The 19,119-nt window shown below is 39.3% G+C and overlaps 3 protein-coding genes and 1 pseudogene across 3 annotated transcripts; 3 read left to right on the top strand and 1 right to left on the bottom strand.

The window, feature by feature from the left end:
- Positions 1-3: 3 nt before the first annotated feature.
- Positions 4-2,637, top strand: LOC114743213 (bZIP transcription factor TGA10-like; the record flags this gene model as incomplete). Its single annotated transcript, XM_028931406.1, has 2 exons — positions 4-219; positions 2,283-2,637. Coding segments are annotated over 2 exons (366 nt in total), but the record flags the coding sequence as incomplete, so codon positions are not given.
- A 2,092-nt stretch (positions 2,638-4,729) lies between these two features.
- LOC114743223 (polygalacturonase inhibitor-like) lies at positions 4,730-6,048 on the top strand. The gene has a single exon (XM_028931425.1). The coding sequence runs from the start codon at positions 4,847-4,849 to the stop codon at positions 5,825-5,827; it is 981 nt and encodes a 326-aa protein (XP_028787258.1). The 5' UTR covers positions 4,730-4,846; the 3' UTR covers positions 5,828-6,048.
- A 3,579-nt stretch (positions 6,049-9,627) lies between these two features.
- On the bottom strand, positions 9,628-11,806 carry LOC114743211 (cytochrome P450 93A3). Its single transcript, XM_028931405.1, has 2 exons — positions 10,721-11,806; positions 9,628-10,492 (listed from the first exon to the last, which is right to left on the bottom strand). The coding sequence occupies exons 1-2, from the start codon at positions 11,639-11,641 to the stop codon at positions 9,860-9,862; spliced, it is 1,554 nt and encodes a 517-aa protein (XP_028787238.1). The 5' UTR covers positions 11,642-11,806; the 3' UTR covers positions 9,628-9,859.
- Positions 11,807-18,022: 6,216 nt separating this feature from the next.
- LOC114743210 (polygalacturonase inhibitor-like) lies at positions 18,023-18,953 on the top strand (annotated as a pseudogene).
- Positions 18,954-19,119: the final 166 nt, after the last annotated feature.

Below are 19,119 nucleotides of genomic sequence, written 5' to 3'. Positions count from 1 at the left end.
CCCCTGACGGAGCAACAAATACTGGGAATATATGGGTTGCAACAGTCTACGCAAGAGGCAGAAGATGCTCTCTCCCAAGGGCTTGAGGCTCTCAATCAATCTCTCTCGGACACTATAACATCTGACTCACTGAGCTGTCCGCCCAATATGGCCAACTTCATGGGACAGATGGCCATGGCCATAAATAAGCTCTCTACTCTAGAAGGTTTCGTGAGACAGGTACGTTAGACGATTCATTTTCACTCTGTTTATGTTACGTATATATGTATACTACATAAAGATCATGAAGGCAAGCATTTTGAATCTGTTTGTGGTAGTGGTTTTATTTGTGGCCTCGTGTTCTGGTTTAATTAGTTTGTGGTCCCCCAAGACTGCTTCTATATCTGATCCCGTGGGGCTAATTAGGCAGCTAGGACCAAAGAATCTCTGTTCCTCTTTGGGTAGCTGGGGAGGGGAGTGACCTGCCCCAACCCCATGAACAACTCCTTCCATGCATGTCTCAGTCCTCATGGAATCTACAAAATATTAACAAGGGGACATAATTTTTTTTCTGGAAACGGAAATATCGTTCGTTACTAGTCAGTTTTTCAGGGGCATACACCATAGATACACCTACTTGACAATGATAAATCAAATTAAAGCCGCCCCATGAGTTTCCATAAATAAATTGATGGTGAATGTATATATAACTTGCGTGAATCATAGAGATATTAGGAAACTTAAATTTCATTTTTATAGTTTCTGTTTGGGAAGAACTCTAAGGGATGTATATTATTTGTAGTGACTATATTATTGAAAAATTTTTGAAAACAGGATTGATTGTAGTTAGTTTGAACCTTAGAAGCATGCAGATTACAGAGAGATTACAATACGGAGGAAAGGTGTGAGGAATCATGTACTAGTGACAGTAGGGGTAGCTAGTGGTCCCGCACTAGTATAATTTTCATCCAGAGAGGTCCATTGAGCCCCATATGTGATGATGTCACGATCGTAACCAACCCTTGATCAGGTTGAGGACACCACATACATATTGTTGCTTCTCTATGTATAACTCCTCTTTTGACCTTGTCTTGAACCACACAAACACTTCAGGCCAAAAGCAAGAGGGCCAAACAGACAAAAAGAACCAAACAAACTCACATGCTGATCCAACGGAACTTCAAAACACAAAAAACAAAACATTATTCCTCTAAATATCCACCCGATCACCTACTTCTTCCAATGAATGGTCATTAATTATCATTATATTCTAATCAATAATTACGTGAACCCATTAAATTCTAATGAAGATGTCCTGAATAGGTCCCATGCATCAGGTGCGTGTGTATATATCCCATATGTGAAACACATCAAACAAGACAAATTACATATTAAAGGAGAAGAAAAGCAGAAACGAAATTAAACTTGGATTGAGTACAGGAATAAAATGTCCTTAAAATTCTTTGTGATGAAGCTTATTATAATTGAGTTGGTTCACCAACATTGGTTTATATTTCAATGGGTCAGTCGCTGATTTCACAAGCCACTGAAGAATAAAAGCTTATATATGTTCCAAGTAACCGTCAAATCGAGGAATTATCAGGTAGAGTACATTAATCACAATGATTACTAGTTTTAACACACTAGCAAGCAATCAGTACAGTCATAATTTGACCATTTTATTTTGAAGTATTCATGCTTCTATCGTAAATGTAGACTATGAAATTCGTGGTGGCGTGCGTGCGTGGCTTTGTATGTATTTTGATATAAATGTCTGTGCCCTTTGGATTCAGAATAGTTGAAAACAGCAGTGTCTTCATTAATTTTGAATGAAACCCCTGCTTCTCTTTGAAAAAGTTTATACCTTTGAATATATTGGTTTTAACACACACACACACACACACAGAGAGGCGCGCACGTACATCTTTTTGACCACCTGGTCTAGTTTTTGTGCGGGGTGTGCTTCCACGTAAGTTTCCAAGGAAATTAAGTCCATCATTAAATAATCCGAGCATTGACTATGGAGACATCATAATCAACAAGTCATAAGTAGATAGAGAGGTTGCGAGTCCTGTTCATGTTTCAAGATATTGGACTCGTGGGAAGACTCTGATTGGCCCTCCTGCCCCCTTCAATGAAATGTGTCTAGGTGCATTTGCTTCTAAAGTAGGGCATAAAGGTGCCGTGTGTGATTATAAAATTCAAGTTCTAACTGAAGCCTGCATAAAAATATGGAGTTGACATTGTTGAGTTTTATGACAATAATTATTAATTCCTTTTGTTTTTAATGAAAACTTCAACAGGCAGATAATCTGAGGCAACAGACCATTCACCGTCTGCATGAGATACTGACGACGCGGCAGGCGGCGAGGTGTATGCTGGCCATCGCCGAGTACTTCCATCGTCTCAGAGCTCTCAGTTCTCTGTGGATGGGACGACCTCGTCAAGAATGACCGTAACGTAATCTTGGATTGGAGCTTCCTCCGAAGTAGCCAGCCAACCTACCTACCTACCTACATCCTGAATTAGCCTTTAATTAATTAATTAATTAATCTCCTTGTTAATTAACTTTCTTTCTTCTATTATTACTATTATAAATTGAATTGAATTGAATCCATGTGTCTGCTTCAGCTTCCACCCTGCCTTCTCCCCACGCTACGCTGCATATAATTTAATCTAAATAGACACGGCACGTTATAGAATTGAATTTTACTTGTATGTCTCTGACTGTGGAAGTACAGGAGGAATACACCAGCGCTATCAAATTGAAATGAATCAATTTGCTTCCCACTGAAAACTCAATGCCTTAGCTCTGCGGGTGAATGATGGTAATTCTTATTCCCTAAGTGACTGGTTTCCAATTCTAAGCCTGAACAGATCTGGTTCGAAAATATTTGATTTCAACCTGGCAAACTTTGTTTACTATTGAAAATTATCATATTGTTAGACCTCACTTTAACTCGGGGAAGGGGGTCCTCCCCGGGTGTTCCCAATTCTTTCCTTGGCTCATGAATCAGTGGATTTTGTGCTCGGCGTTCTTATAAGGTTAGCTAGCTGCAAAGGCACGAATTGTAAAGAAAGGACAAATTAAATTTTAAAAAATTATTGTTCCCATAACATATATCTATGTCACAAAAATACAACTCATCAATATATATAGTGAATTTCATGACAAAATGAATCAGTTATAAGTATGTATAATATAAATTATTTTTCAAATTTCGTATAATAAAAAAAGGTCTTGTGTATATGAAGATGCAAACGGAGTGCTTTTATTTTAACATCACGGCTTGAAATTTTAGTCCTTGTAATATATTAAAACTTAAAAAGTGAAAATTTATATTTTTCCATAAAGAAGACAATAACTGATTTATCAATAAAGTTAGGTTAACTTTACAAGTGTGAGAGTTAAATGCTTGGGCTCAAAAGAGAGCCCAAAAAACAAAATAGAGCGTAAAAGCTCTCTCTTGCTTTGGGCCAATCACGTAGGTCAAAGAGACCCCGGGGAGAGAATATGTCTCGTTATACCAAAGGCCGAGGGTAAATAGCAGGTCAAAAAGCCCTAAGATAAAGGGTTTTGTAACATATTTTGCCCAACACTATATCAATCGTTTTTATGACCTTCATACCGAGCGCCACATCACATCCTATTCGGTTCGGTTAGTGATACTAAATAACCGAATAACCGAATAGATCATAATGCCAACACCGAGCTGAAACCGAACATGATTAACTAACCAAACCGAATTAACCATTCAGTTCGGTTAGTGGGCTTGTTCAGTTATTGGGCCTCTTTTTGGGCTTTTTTTGGTTCCAAAATATCATACATGTAGTGAGCCAACGGAATAAAAGTCCAAACAATAACATTTGTTTTAGGCAATACAATGCATAAAATGATGTTAATTAAAATGTAGCACTACTTCCACGCACTTTCCAAAACCCAAGCTTCGCATCTTGAATTAAAATCATCAAAATAGGACCGCCTATAAATTAAGTTATGAAGTTGAATAAAAGTTTGATTCTTTTTCTTTTTAATTAACCGGTCTTTTCAAACGCAAAGTATCAAGTAAACTAGATTGGTGAATCAATGGATGTCTCACCCACCTCCCACACACTGATTTCACACCCCCTGATTTCACACTTATATTTTTGTCCCTTGTTTTTTTCTTTCGGGCACAAGTTTCAACAGTTTATCCTTTTGCCCGGGGCTCGGCGGACTCTGTTTCACAAGACATGGTTTTTGAGGGTGGGTCTTGGATTGGATCCTCGGCTTTCAAGTCGCCTCCCTCAGCTAGACATGCCTTCTAATCACCCACTCTTAATATGCCTTATCACGATACCTCCCGGGGTGGATGCGGCAGTCGAATAATTTGACATGGAGCATGGCTATACAACACACAATAAATAACACTACTTTGCCACAAAGAGGGTTAGAGCAGAATTATCAACTGTTAAGTCAGCAGCCATATGGCGGATGAAAATAGCGTAATCTTAACCAAATCCATGATCTTCGTGTTACTGTGAGTCATTTGACAGTTATTTAGGCAAATAAGCACACATTTGACAATTGACAGATGATAATAATGAAGGGGGGAGGCGTGTCTAACTCGTGCACGTAACGGCATGTCATATTCTCAGCTGCTAGCTGCGGTTCAGAATCATTCCAGATCTTCCTACTTATCATTAATGATGTAAACGATCATCAAGAACTTTGACAAAATGTTCCCAACAAAAAGAACTCGTAAAGAAAATGAAGACCGGCCCTCATTCGTAAATTGAAGTTGACGCTTCCCGCTCATACGCACATAATATACTAATATATAAACGCATCATCCCCCTACGGTCGATCCTCCCATCGCATCCCAATATGTTTCGTCTGTGTTTGCTTCTTGTACTCATCTCTCATGCTCTGTCGTCGGAGCTATGCAACCCCGCCGACAAGAAAGCTCTGCTGCAGCTCAAGAAAGATCTCAACAATCCCTACCTCCTAGCCTCATGGAACCCCGCCACCGATTGCTGCGACTGGTACACCGTCACTTGCGATCCCAAAACCCACCGCATCGTCTCCCTAACCATTCTTGATTCCACCGCCCGCTCTAATTTCTCCGCTCAAATCCCGCCTTCCATCGCCAATCTCCCTTTCCTCCGCTCTCTGGAATTCCACAAGCTCCCCAATCTCACCGGCCCGCTCCAGCCTGCCATCGCCCGCCTCACTCGTCTCACCTTCCTCCGCATCAGCTGGACCAACCTTTCCGGTCCCGTTCCGAGCTTCCTGGCCCAGCTCAATAGCCTCACTTTCCTGGACCTCTCGTTCAATAATCTTTCTGGCACAATCCCGCCTTCTCTCTCCCAATTGTCTGGCCTCGCCGCCCTTCACTTGGACCGCAATCACCTCACGGGTTCGATCCCTGAGTCCTTCGGTTACTTCAAGAGCAGCCCTGATCTTTATCTCTCTCACAACAATCTCTCCGGTCAGATCCCCAACTCTTTCATCAACTTGAACTTGACTACCATAGATTTGTCGCGGAACAAGCTGGAGGGAGACGCGTCCATGCTGTTCGGGTCCAATAAAACGGTGCAGATAGTTGACCTCTCGAGGAATCTGTTGGCGTTTAATGTGAGCAAGGTGGTGTTCCCGAGCAGCCTGACGTCGCTGGATCTGAATCACAATAAGGTGTACGGGAGTCTTCCTGGGGGGTTGACGGAACTGAATTTTCAGTACTTGAATGTGAGCTATAACAGGCTGTGCGGTCAGATTCCGGTGGGAGGAAAGTTGCAGAGCTTCGACGTGTATTCCTATTTCCATAACAGCTGCCTTTGCGGCTCGCCGTTACCGGCATGCAAATAATTGCTCTTCCCGTGCCACTAAACGGCTACGTATTCCGCGGCGCATAAAATAAACAGCTGAGCCGCGAACACGGCGATTATATGTTCCTCTGTGTGTGTGTGTGTGTGTTTCATTAGACGATGTTTTAATTACTATCTTTCGCCACAAGCAGCGAGCTGCGTTGAATGTTAATTTGCTCTACCCAGCAAATCACAATAAAATTGATACCTACATTCATTAAATGAAGCTAAAACAAATAAGACGGAGAATAACGAACAATGAGGACTGATGATATCTTATGGGAATATTTATGAATTTCTGTATATCTCAATCGATTACAGCATGGTCCATATATAGCACTGAGCCACGAACTAGATTCCCATATTTTTCTCTAACTACTTAGATATCCTAATAGTGCTCCCCCTATTTAGCAACAACTAATCCTAGATAATCGCAAACCAACGTGAACAAGTCTCACGTCTTTTGACTTGGTAAACCCAAAAAAAAAAAAAACAAATAAAACAAGTAAGAGGGTAAATGGAGAGGACTCGAACTCTGCATGTCACGTGCTTTGAGGTTTGTGCTAATTTTTAACAGAAGCCACCTTTGGATTCCTTGGTGGAAGATGGGATTTTTGGGCCTAAAGAAATGCACTTCGAATAAAAGGTATAATAATTTTGGCCAAAAAAAGAGAATAAAAGGTATAATTCCAACAAGAAAGCGGCGCTGTCATAGAAACCAACCAATTTGCCCTCTAGTTTCTTCCTTTTTTGAAGAGGATACGTCTTTCTTTGACTTTGACTTTGACTTGGACGACTGTCAGGCAGCCTGCAACTCGAATGTGCAAAAGTATGTTGTGTTAGTTTCTGTAAGTACAACCATAAATTAAGCAAAATATATAGGAAATTAGGGATGATTTAATGATCTATATTACCAGTTTTTTTTTTGAATAAAAAGGAATAAGGAGAGACAACTATCAAAGACTATATGAGACTATGGCTCTATTTGGATTAGCGTTTGAAATCACTTATAAATATGTTTTATATAAGTCGAGAGAAAACTTCTCTCACACACTTATCTCGTATTTTATAAATTACGATTAAAAAACTAGTTATAAGTCATTCTAAATGGCCTTTGATTAATTTATTTTGCAACTCTAGCCACTTTCTTAAATGTCTTTTGATTAAGTCTTTTTTTTTTTCCAAGTTTCTCTAAAGAATACAAAATATTATGACACGTCAAATAATATCACGTGATTTACATGATTTTACTTTATTTTATTTTATTTCGAGAGTCCGAAAGCATTATATATGGAGTATTAGAAAAGTTCATGCACTCAAAACAAAATCACGACCAGTTTGCTGCCAAATGCCAGACAGAAACATGCAATAATCTCTTGCTTCCCCTACATTTTCGACCATATCCGCAAAGCTTTCTGTTGCCCCACAAATGTTTTCAGATTTTGTGTCCCAAACTGGAAACCATGCTCTGCTGGTGTTTTCCAATTTCAAATTTAAAATTCCGGAGCCGCTCGGAATATCATTAGTTCTCACAGATTCTCTAAGCGTCCTCTTTGCTTCACTGTATAAACAGTTAAACACCAATGACCTTGCCAAGCATGCATGGCTCTGTTATTTCTATGCTCCTGCTCGCTCCGATCGAGCACTATGTCATCCGCGAGACAAGAAAGTCCTTCTTCAAATCAAGAAAGACCTCAAGAATCCTTACCTTCTCACCTCCTGCTACTGTATGTGCGAAATGTGTATCCGCTCACTGGGATTGACTGCATTGCGACTTCAGAGCTTGAACGTGAGTTATAATTTGCCGGCGTCCGGATAATATAGTATGTTTAACTTCGAATTCCTTGGTCATCTTAATCTTGTTTTTCATAATATTTTTTAAGATAAAAGAACAAATTTACCTATTGTAACATGTAAAAAGAATACCAAGTACTTTAATAAAATATTGGGAGGTAAAAATACACATGTTCTTTTCAAAACGAGACAAAAATATCATGTTCGTTAACTCTTCCAATTGTCTGTTTATTTTTTACTTTTTGTGGGACCCACTTTTGGCCAGCTCAGCGACCCTTGGCCTTTTTCTTTTTTACTTTATCAATCTCTCTCCCTCTCATCCTTCGTTTCTTTCTTCTCTCTCTCCCTCTTATCCTTCCAAACTTTCTTTCCTAATTATCCAATAAGCACCATCTCTCTCTCTCTCTCCCATTTCTCATTCCACAACGACACCCATGCAGGGAGAAGCTTGCAAGAATTATTACAACAGCGAGCTTCATTGCAAGAGCAAGCTTCATTAGAAAAAGCTTGCTTTGATAAGGGATGAGCACTCTTCATTGTCATTTTCATCGTCTTTATCACAGTTGACGAGCATTGTTGCCTGGCAATGAAACTAAAGTGGAAATCCCATGATTCATTCACTCAAGGGAAACACTTAAGCTCAAATGAATCAATGACAGGAAGCAAGTTTTAAAAAGAAAATCATAAGCTAAGATAACACAAGTCTCCAATCAATTATGCCAGTTCAAAGAGATTGAGAGCGCCGAAAGCGATGTTAGCAGCTGTGACGACATCTCAGATGGGGTAATGGGGGATAATAATGGTGCAAAGCTTGTGGGTAGTTTCAGGATCATCGGAGGTGGCTATGGCGGTGGCGGACTGGCGGTAGCACCACTGCCAATGGTGGAGGTAAGCAGAGCAAGTATCGTCCCAACACGCCATAAAGAGAGAGAGAATTGTAATAGAAGGAAATGGTTTATAAAAGAGAAGAGAAAACGACGATAAAAGGGAAAGTGGTAGGAGTGGGGGAAAGGGGTACATGTTAAGAGGAGAGGGAGAGGGAAAAAGGCTAAGGATGGGCTGGTATTAACTCATATAAGCATATAGCACATGAACATTAGGTGGGTCCTACAAAAATAAAAAGTAACCGACGTTTGGGAGAATTGATGGAGGTGGTATTTTAGCCCCGTTTTAAAATATGCATGTGTACTTTTCCACTCAATATTTTATTACGGTGTCTAGTATTTTTTTGGGTACTATAATAGGTAATTTTGTCCTTCGGCCCTAGTTTATATACTCGTCCGGTCCTTAATATAAGACTCATTTAACTAATTTGATTAGATTAAGGAAGTTAGGTAAGTTAGTTAATTATAAGAAATGTGACATGTTTTTTCTAAAATACCATAATCATCTTTCTTAATACCTCATATTCCTCTTTTATTTGATTATGGTTAAAGAAGTGTCCATAAGGGTAATTTAGAGAAAATTGATAAATATGATAAATAGGTCTTATATTTAGGACCAAAACCAACTCAAGAATTGGGTCCTATATTAAGGACCGGAAGAGTATTATAATGAACCGTGATTTAACAATAAATCATGTGTTAACAATATATAGCCAAATCAGATCAAACTTGTCAAAGGCAATTTAACCTGGAGAGACCGCGTGTGCGCGTTCGTTCCCTTATGACTACGCAGAACAAGTCAGAGTAGAAGCAAAACTGATCAGTTCATTTCAGTACACGAGAAGCACCCGTCCCCTTGAGCTTCTCAACCACAGAATCAACTTCCTCCCGTCACTCCTTCCTTCCAAACAAATGGAATTTTCTTCCACTTTAACGAGCTTGCAAATAACCACGAATCTCTTAGCCGGTTTGGTAGAAATAATTAATTATGATGGAAAGGAAAGGAATGAAAAATTTCGAGGGCTGACACAGGCTCCCACAGATGGGTCCCCTGAAACATTACTTAAATTAACCGAGCAACTTGGAAAGGTCAACTTTATTGAAATCATCCAACAAGGTCTAACAAATTAAAAACAAACCTTCATTTATTATAAAAACGTACACTGACACTGGCGAGACTATATTACACATAAGAGATACGATAATATATCTCATTCAGGTTTACAAAAAAAGAAAAAAAACCAAAGCCAACACACAAGATAACCGTAAATATCTTATCTTTTTATTATATTCTAGAAGAAAGAAAATCGGTACAACACATTTTCATCGATGGTGCTTGGGAGAAGAACCGTGAATCACAAAGATATAGAAGGAAATGGGTGAAGCCTGGGCACAGGGACACAAATCAAGGGATGAGCCCTTGAAATGGTAATCCCAGGCTTTTCCTCCATGCTAACCGGACCATCCATCTTCCATTCGAACAATTGAATCATGGCAGCAAGATTGGTTTGCACAACCTGAAGGGCTAGCGAGGTTCCAGGACATCCTCTTCTTCCACTTCCAAAAGGAAGGAACTCAAAATGCTGACCCCTAACGCTCATTTGACTCTCTGCATTTCCATCTTCGGTCATAAATCTCTCCGGCTTAAACTCTAGTGGGTCCTTCCAGTAATTAGGGTCCCTAGCAATACCCCACGCGTTTACAAATAAGCGGGTCTTCGCTGGGATTTCGTATCCGCTAGCTACACAGCCTTCTGATGATTCCCTGAAGATCAGTGCACCTGCAGGGTGAAGCCTCATTGCTTCTTTTACTATAGCTTGAAGGTACGGAAGTTTTGGTATATCTGACTCTCCTACTATTCTGTTCTTTCCCACCACCGAGTCAATTTCTTGCCGTGCTTTCTCCAGTACATGCGGATGGCTGATTAACTCTGCGAGAGCCCATTCCATGGTTAAGGCTGATGTGTCTGTCCCAGCCACAAATATGTCCTGTGTAAATTAAAATCAGGCATGTTAGTTGTTGCAAACTGTACGCGAATATAAAATTTATGACGGATCTGATATTTACCCAGCCCTCATTTCCTCTGAACCGTACAGATATAATATTTTCAATTAATTATTTTTTTTTGGGAAAAGAATTCCATGCTAATTAAAATTATTAATTTTAAACGTAAAAATAAGAAAAGAAATCAGATCTGGACGGTTGACTCCACTCACGATGATAAAGGCCTTGATATTTTCTCTTGTCAATTTCATCTCGGCGTTCTCGTCTTCATGTATGTCTAACAAAGCGTCCAGTATGTCCCGGACGTGATCTCCTCTGGCACCCATCTCTTTTCTTTTTCTCCTTTCTACTTGATGCTCTTCTATTATTCTCTCCAAGAAGGTATCAAACTTCCGTTGAGCTTCCCGCAACTTCTTGTTGAATCCCGTCAAATCCAATATCCTGAAGAACGGAATGAAGTCTGATATGTTAAACTGTCCAGTGAGCTCAGCCGCACCGATCACCAACTTCCTCATCACGTCAGCATCGTCTTCGCTTTCAGAACTCGTTCGACTTAGAGCCATTCTGCATATAATGTTATTTGAAAGAACCAAGAGCTCCGCCTCAAGATTCACCGCCTCACCACCGAACTTCCCTTTTTGAACCAAGTTTGTCAGAAATCTCTTCATCTCCTGCTCCCTCACCAAACGGAATTGATCAAGCATTCTCCCGCCGAGAAGTTCAGACATGCACAGCTTCTTCATGAACTTCCAGTAGGGTCCATAGGGGGCAAACAAGAAATCTTTGAATTCGTAGGACAAGTGCTTGACAGCAGCAGTTTCAGCTGGTCGATTGGAGAAGGTAAGTTCGTGAGTTTTAAGGAATTCTTTGGCAGCGTCAGCAGTGGAAACGATCACACAAGGTTCAGAGCCGAGGTAAAGGTGCATGACAGGACCATAGCGATGGGCGAGTTTGTGCAAGTCTTGGTGAGGAAGAGGGGAAAGAAGGTGAAGGTGTCCGATGACAGGGAGGGCCATTGGGCTGGGAGGACGACGAGCATTCTTTTTCATCTTCAGTATTGTCCGAACTAGGATGGTGGTGAGTAACCAAATGAAGAAAAGCTGGGTGTAGGATTGGAAATTCGAATCAGCCATTCTTGAATTTCCTAGCTTCAAAAATCTCAGCAACTTGAAAGACTGTTGTGAATCAATGGGAAGTAATGAAATTTGTTCGCAAATCTGAGCAACTTCAAACGCGGTTTTGAAGTCTCGGAAGAGGATCTCTCATCTACCCTTCTCCATTTCTACCCCCCTCTACCCTTCCCCTCCCTTCACCGTTACCGATGAAAATGCGGCGATTCAAATTTGACCATTTATAATATTTTAGAATAATACAGTTTTAATATTTTATAAAAAGAAATATGGGAGGGGTATGTTTGGCATGAGGGCAATGAAGGAAAAGGGAGGGGAAGGAAAATTTTAATGAGCTTATTTTAAAAAATTGAAGAAGTGGGCTCATCAAATTTTGAAAAGAGAAAAATCTAAGATAAAAGAGTAATTAAAATTAATCAAAAAATTTTAACCCTACTTCTTTAATTTTTTAAAATGAGCTCATTAAAATTTTCTCTTCCCTGCCTTTCCCTCCGTCTCCCTAGTAACAAACAGATTCTAACTCTAAGGTGTGTTTGGTATGAGGGATTTGGAAGGGAGGGGAGGGATTTTAATCATTTCCCCTTATTTGGCAACACACAAATTTTGGGATGGGAGGGAAAATTTTAAAAAAATTTTCCCTCCCCTCCCCTCCTCAACTTCCCCTCCAAAATTGGGAGGATTTGGAGGGAAAGGGTAATATTTTGTCATATTATGACCATTATGCCCATATTTTGTCATGCTGTGACTATTATGTCTATATTTTGTCATGTTGTGACCATTATGTCCACGCCTTAAATAAAATAAGAGCAAAATTGTCCATATTAAAATATTTTTCCCTCCCCTCCCCTCTTTTTTTATAAATCCAAACAAGATAATATTAAAATCCTTCCACTCCCCTCCCCTCCCCTTCCCTCCATTAAAATCCCTCCCCTCCCCTTCCTCTCATTGAGCCAAACATACCCCAAGGGCCTGTTTGGTTTGAGGGGAGGGAGGGAGGGGTAGGGGAGGTGAGGTGAGGGGAGGGGAGGTTTCATCCTCACCTTGTTTGGTTAATTAAAAGGAGGAAAGGAGAGGATATTTAATGATCTCTTGTTTGGTTCAAGGAGGGGAGGGGAGGGATAGTAATAATTAATTTACCATTTTACCCTTACATATTAGTTTATGTTTTTTATTGATATATTATATAAATTAATTTACATCTTAATTTAAATCATATAATTTAATAAAAATCCAGTCTTATCATGTTAATATGTGTATTAAAAAATTGGTACAGTAATTTTTTATTCTAATTAATATAATATATTTAAAATAATCAAATTAACAAATTTTATTGCTATAAGAAAAATGAAATTTTATTTTCTTTAGGCTATCTTTTTTTTCCAGCTTTAAAATATATTTAATAATAATATATTTATAAAAAACAATTAATTTTATAATATTATAATTTTTTATTTAAATAATTTTTTATTTTAAATAATTTTTATAATATATTTTTAATTATAATATGTATATATTTTTATTTGAAATAAATATTATAATAATATATTTTATGGGTAGAAGTGGAATATTGAAAAAAACTATAAGGGCAATAATGGTCCAAAAATTTGGATCCCTTCCAAAAACCCCCAATTTGAAAGGGAGCCAAAATGGGAGAAGGAAAGGGAGGGGAGGGGACATTTTAGCTCTTCTCCCTTTCAAAATTTTTAACCAAATGAGAGGAGGGGTTCATTTTCCCTCCCCTTCCCTTCCTTCCCCTCCAACCAAACAAACCCTAAAGGAGGGGTGGAGAAGGGGAAGGGTAGAGGATTTCCTCTTCCGAAGGAGGAAGGGCAGAGGAGAGCATGAGCTTCAGAAAGGTAGAGGTAAACATGTCGGTGTCCCCTGGCGAGGATTATTTAATTTGGTGGTGTGTGTGTGGATGACGTCCACGCGTGAAAGACACTGTTGACAAGGGATAAGGTTGTGAGAGAGGAAACCCAGCACGGGGGGATAATGCAAGGGGCCGCCCACCTCAACTTGCATAGTTTGCATGTTCATGGTCCTGTTCACGTTTAACGCGGAACGAATTAGCTGGCAAATGGGGCGCACTGCTCGTGGCATTCCTGGGGGTAATCACTGTTTTCCTCCCGCGCTCACTATCTACAAAGTTGATGAACTACTCTTCAAATCAAGTTGCCCGCTCACGTGTGCTCCAGATCATTACCCAAAGTTTTTTTTTTTTTTTTGAATTATAAGGCAAGCATTACACTTGAAAGTTCAAAACAGACAACATCATCCACTAAAAGGCGGCGCACCTCCCTGGTTGGAGCTTTCCCAGTCAAGGCTCAGTTGGTCTAGGCATATGTGGTTAGGCTCCTGGTAATATTACCCAAGGTATTTAAAACCCCAAAAACACGTGAAAATTATTAGGACCTGATTTGAAATTTTTTCTTTCAAATGAAAAACGAGTTTTAAAAGACTGATTTTGGAAGGCGGAGGGTGAAACGAGCACTTTTTGTAATTTTTTTGTTTTTTTTAAAAAATATAATCCTAATATTATTAATTCTTTATATTATTAATGATACTTTAAATATTTAGTTATTATTATCATTTTGAAATTAAATTTCACAAAACAGTTTGATTTATTTAGTTTTAGACAACAATTTGTTTAATTAATAGCTAGAATACAAATTTGAAAGTAAAAATTTTATTTAAAAAAAACTTGATATTTTTACCACTAAAAAAGAGCACACTCATAAAGAAGAGCAATTAATAACAGTGATGAAGAAGTTTTAAAAAATTGATGATAACATTTGTCTATTTTATAACACTTTTGATAGAACTTTTAAATGTTGTAGTCTTGTTGATCAATATTTTATATTTTTTAATGTTGATAGATGTTTAAATACGATTATGTTTTATGTATGTGACTTAATTTTATTCATATCTATACCTTTTATTGATAATATCATTGTTTTATTTTAATTTTTTATAAAACATATAGAAAATATAAAAAAAACATTGTACTCTTTCCGCCCTTAGTATAATACATATTTAACTAATTTGATTATATTAAGGAAGTTAGGAAAGTTAGTTAATTATAAGAAATATGATATGTTTTTCCTAAAATACTATAATCATCTTTCTTAATATCCTTCCACCCTCACTTAGTTGATTATAGTTGAGAGAGTATCCATGAGGGTAATTTAGAAAAAACTGATAAATGTGAGAAATAGGTCTTATATTTATGATCAAAATTAACTTAACAATTAGATCTTATATTAAGGATCGAAAAAATATTGTTTTTTAAATGAATCAAAAATTTGTGGGCCGATCCTAAATCCATCAATTTAAGAGTTGAGCCTAGTGAAATAGATCAAAGTGGATTGAAATCTTATATTTAAGGCCTTTAACCAGCTTTCATATTTATGACCAAATGTAGTATTATAATTTTACATAAGAAATACATAAGTAAATTTAAATGATCAAAATTTAAAATGAAGAATTCACAGCAATACTGAAAAATCAGGGGAAAGAATCTAATTTATAATAATAGTCTACAATTGGTAAAATGTTTAGATGGAAATTTAGAAGTTTAATTTTATCAATAATCAAGTGATACAGTTTTAATATTTTATAAAAGAAATATAGGAGGGGTGGGGAAGGGGAAGGGTAGAGGAAAGAATCCTCTTTCGGAGGAGGAAGGGCAGAGGAGAGCATGAGCTTCAGAAAGGTAGAGGGAAACATGTTGGTGCCATCTGGCGGGGATTATTTAATTTGGTGGTGTGTGTGTGGATGATGTCCACGCATGAAAGACACAGTTGACCAAGGAAAAAAAACCAGATCGGACTGGCCGGTTCAACCGGAAAACAGGTGAACCGGTCTACAGTCCAGTCTGGTTTAAATGTTGGATTGGTGGTGAACAGGTGAAAAACCGGTTTAACAAAAAAAAACCGGTATTAAACCGGCTAAATCTGGTTCAGTGGGTTGCCTAGTTATATTTTTTTTAACCTGTCAGCTAACTTAAACGACACCATTTTATTTAAAAAAAAAACCGCCTCTTCTCTTTTTCGGTTTTCCCATCGAGTTCCCTCATTTCCCTTCCCTTCCCTCTCGCTTGCGCAGCATCGGCTCCTCCCTCCTTCAATCGAGGAACAAAACTGTGGAAATCGTATTCTGAGCAGAGAAAAGAAGATTCGAAGGTTTGAAGAAGAGAGACATGTTTCCCAGACGATTCAGGAGTCAGATTTTCGAGATTGAACCAATGAGAACTTAAACTAAGCATGTGAATTCTACGATCAGAACACTATGGAAGAAAAAGAACAATGACTGCGAATTTCGCTTACTTTTCACTACCTATTGGAACTTGAAGCTTCCCTTGAAGAAAACCAAATCGTGTCCATCACCGACCGCGAGAGAGAAAGCTGACAAGTGCCAGGGGCAAATATGAACACGAGCAAAGTTTTTTGGAATATCATTGTGATGAAGATGCGAAAAACAAACTGATGGAGAGAAAATAAAAAAAATCTCTTCTCTTCTAAACCAAGGAAGACAGTAAAATCTCAAAAGCCCATTTTTCGCGTATTAGCTCAAACAGAAAAGATGATATAAGAAGAAGCCTTTTTAATTCTGTTTACTAGTACATTTCCATAGTGAAAACAGAGCATACCAACAAGTAATGAGAGTGAAAATTTAGCTGAGAGCCATCTTTTTTTAGTTTGAAAAGTAAGATTTTGCAGAGAGAGATTCAATGGTTTATAGTTGCAGTCAATGAGAGATTTGAACGAGGAAAGAAACCCGGTAAACTGAAAGAAGCTCACGAGATTGTTAGTGGGTATCTTTCATTTGTAGTACACATTGCTCCAGAAAGTTAGAGAGAGAGAGAGAGGAAGAGGAAGAAAGGTAGAAACTTTTGCAATGATAAAAATTGGTTCTGTGCTTTTTGTATGTGCTGATATATGATATTGGAGGGAGAAGTAGTGGGAGGGGAATTTGGCGCTCTTTCGCTTCTTTTCACCTACTGCTAGAATCTTCTTTATTGAGATTTCAAAGCCAACGAAATCAAAAACAGTGGACATAAATTCAAGGGACTTTAAAGTCGATTTTCATAATCTTTTTTTATTGTGGTTTCAGCTTTCATCAGTAATCTTTTGGTAAAAAAAATTGATTAATAATCAACATGATATATTTAATATTATGAATTAAATTATATTATTTTAATATGACCGGTTTGATCCTGGTCCGACTACAGTCCAACTAGTAACTCTTAACCCACTATCTCGACCCGTTTAATTTTCAGTCCGGTTTTTTCTTCGTTACAGTTGACAAGGGATAAGGTTGTGAGAGAGGAAACCCACGGGGGGATAATGCAAGGGGCCGCGCACCTCAACTTGCATAGTTTGCATGTTCATGGTCTTGTTCACGCTTACCGTGGAACGAATTAGCTGGCAAATGGGGCGCACTGCACGTGGTATTCCTCGGGGGGTAATCACTGTTATCCTCACGCGCTTACTATCTACAAAGTTGATGAACTGCTCCCCAAATCAGGTTGCCCGCTCGCGTGTGCTCCAGACCATTACCTAAAGTAGTTAAAACCCCAAAAACAAGCCGAACCCGCTGTAGGTCTGAAAGTTAAGCTATTTCTCCTCAATCATTTCTGGAAATTTGTTCCGGACATTTCCCCTTTGAAAGTTTTCTTAAAATGCAATTTTATTTCAATATTTTAAAATCATAATAATTTTATGTCATGTTAAGTGTTAATATTTTTAATAGTGAGAGATAAAATTATTACAATTTCAAAATTTTAAGATATATCTGTACTTACAAAAACTTTGAAATGCCTAATAACTTTGAGTAAAAACGTGCACCAAAAATCACTACTGTTTTGCAGGGAGAGCTCCAATGGAAAACAGCCAAGTTGTACTCTATTTTTATCCCCCTTTTTTTTTAAAAAAAGAAGACGCCTTTGTTTGACTTTGACTTGGACGAGTGCTGGCCAGCCTGGAATTCTATACAAAAGTAGTGCATGCGGGTTTGTATGAGCACAACAATAAATCAAGGCAGAATACGGGATTGAGTTAATGATCCATAACCCCCCGTTTTTTTTGCCAGCGGTTAGTGATCTATAGCCTGAATATAATTTTTCTTGTGTGCTTTTTTTCAACTCCAAGTATTTATTAGTTGAAGGAAAATTGACATAACATACGCTTTATACTAATTTAATTAAATTATTACGTAGCTTAATTTGTGAATGGATGGATAATGACGTGGAAAGGGAAGTGGATGCGGCAAAGAAAAAAGGGTACGGGGAATGGGGCCGGGGCACCCGCAATGCGTGCAGTGAATTGAATTCAACGTAAGCGGCCGCCGTAGTCTGTGATAATGGGCCATCCAAATCCCATTACTGTCATATAAACGGATCATCCCTCGGTCCATCACTCTCCATCGGAAAGGAAACAATGGCAACCATGTTCCGTGCGTGCTTCCTTCTCATACTAATCTCGCCCGCCCTTGCCGTGCTCTGCAACCCGGCCGACAAGAAGGCCCTCCTCCAACTCAAGCAGGACCTCAACAACCCCTACCTCCTCGCCTCCTGGACCCCCGATACTGATTGCTGCTACTGGTACACCGTTAAGTGTGACCGCAAAACCCACCGCATCATCTCCCTCACCATTCTCGATTCCGTCCCCTACACCAACTTCTCCGCTCAAATCCCTCCTTCTATTGCCAACCTCCCTTTTCTCGACACCCTTATCCTCCATAAACTTCCCAACCTCACTGGCCCCCTCCCTCCCGCCATCGCCACCCTCACCTCCCTCACCTATCTCACTATCAGCTGGACTAATTTGTCCGGCCCTGTACCCGACTTCCTCGCCCAACTCAAAAACCTTCAGTCTTTGGACCTCTCATTCAACAACCTCTCCGGCCATATTCCCGGTTCTCTTTCTCAGCTCCCTAAACTCACATCTCTTCGCTTGGACCGCAACAGACTCACCGGCCCAATTCCCGACTCCTTCGGATACTTCAATTCCTCCCCTGCTCTGCTCCTCTCCCATAACCAGCTTTCTGGCAGAATCCCAGCGTCCCTCGCCAACCAAGACCCGACCGGAATCGAGTTGCAGAGAAACAGGCTGGAGGGCGATGCCTACATGCTTTTCGGGCCCAACAAGACGACCCAGACGGTGGACTTGTCGAGGAACTTGCTGGCGTTCGATGTCGGCAGGGTGGAGTTCCCCACCAGCTTGATATCGTTGGACCTGAATCATAACATGATATACGGGAAGCTTCCCGAAGGATTGAAGGCGGTGGATTTCTTGCAGATGTTCAATGTGAGTTACAATCGGATGTGCGGCGAAATCCCTCAGGGCGGAAGGTTGCAGAGGTTTGATGTTTATTCCTATTTTCATAACAAGTGCCTCTGTGGATCTCCGCTGCCCAGCTGCAAATGATTGGATCGGCCCGCCGTGCCCTTCAACACCACCGACTTCTACGCATTCCTCACT

The sequence above is a fragment of the Neltuma alba genome, unplaced genomic scaffold (assembly GCF_004799145.2).
Source record: "Neltuma alba isolate B1F8T4 unplaced genomic scaffold, ASM479914v2 tig00003982_pilon, whole genome shotgun sequence".
Lineage (NCBI taxonomy): Eukaryota > Viridiplantae > Streptophyta > Magnoliopsida > Fabales > Fabaceae > Neltuma > Neltuma alba.
The sequence above is the reverse complement of the archived record's forward strand: the minus strand, read 5'-3'. Positions and strand labels throughout refer to the sequence as shown.

What these genes read in the sequence shown, in the direction of transcription:
- LOC114743223 (XM_028931425.1), top strand. Translation starts at nt 4,847, where the DNA reads ATGTTTCGTCTGTGTTTGCTTCTTGTACTCATCTCTCATGCTCTGTCG.
- LOC114743211 (XM_028931405.1), bottom strand. Translation starts at nt 11,641, where the DNA reads ATGGCTGATTCGAATTTCCAATCCTACACCCAGCTTTTCTTCATTTGG. An exon ending in ATATCAAGGCCTTTATCATC is followed by an intron (nt 10,493 to 10,720) that starts GTGAGTGGAGTC and finishes TAATTTACACAG; the next exon opens with GACATATTTGTGGCTGGGAC.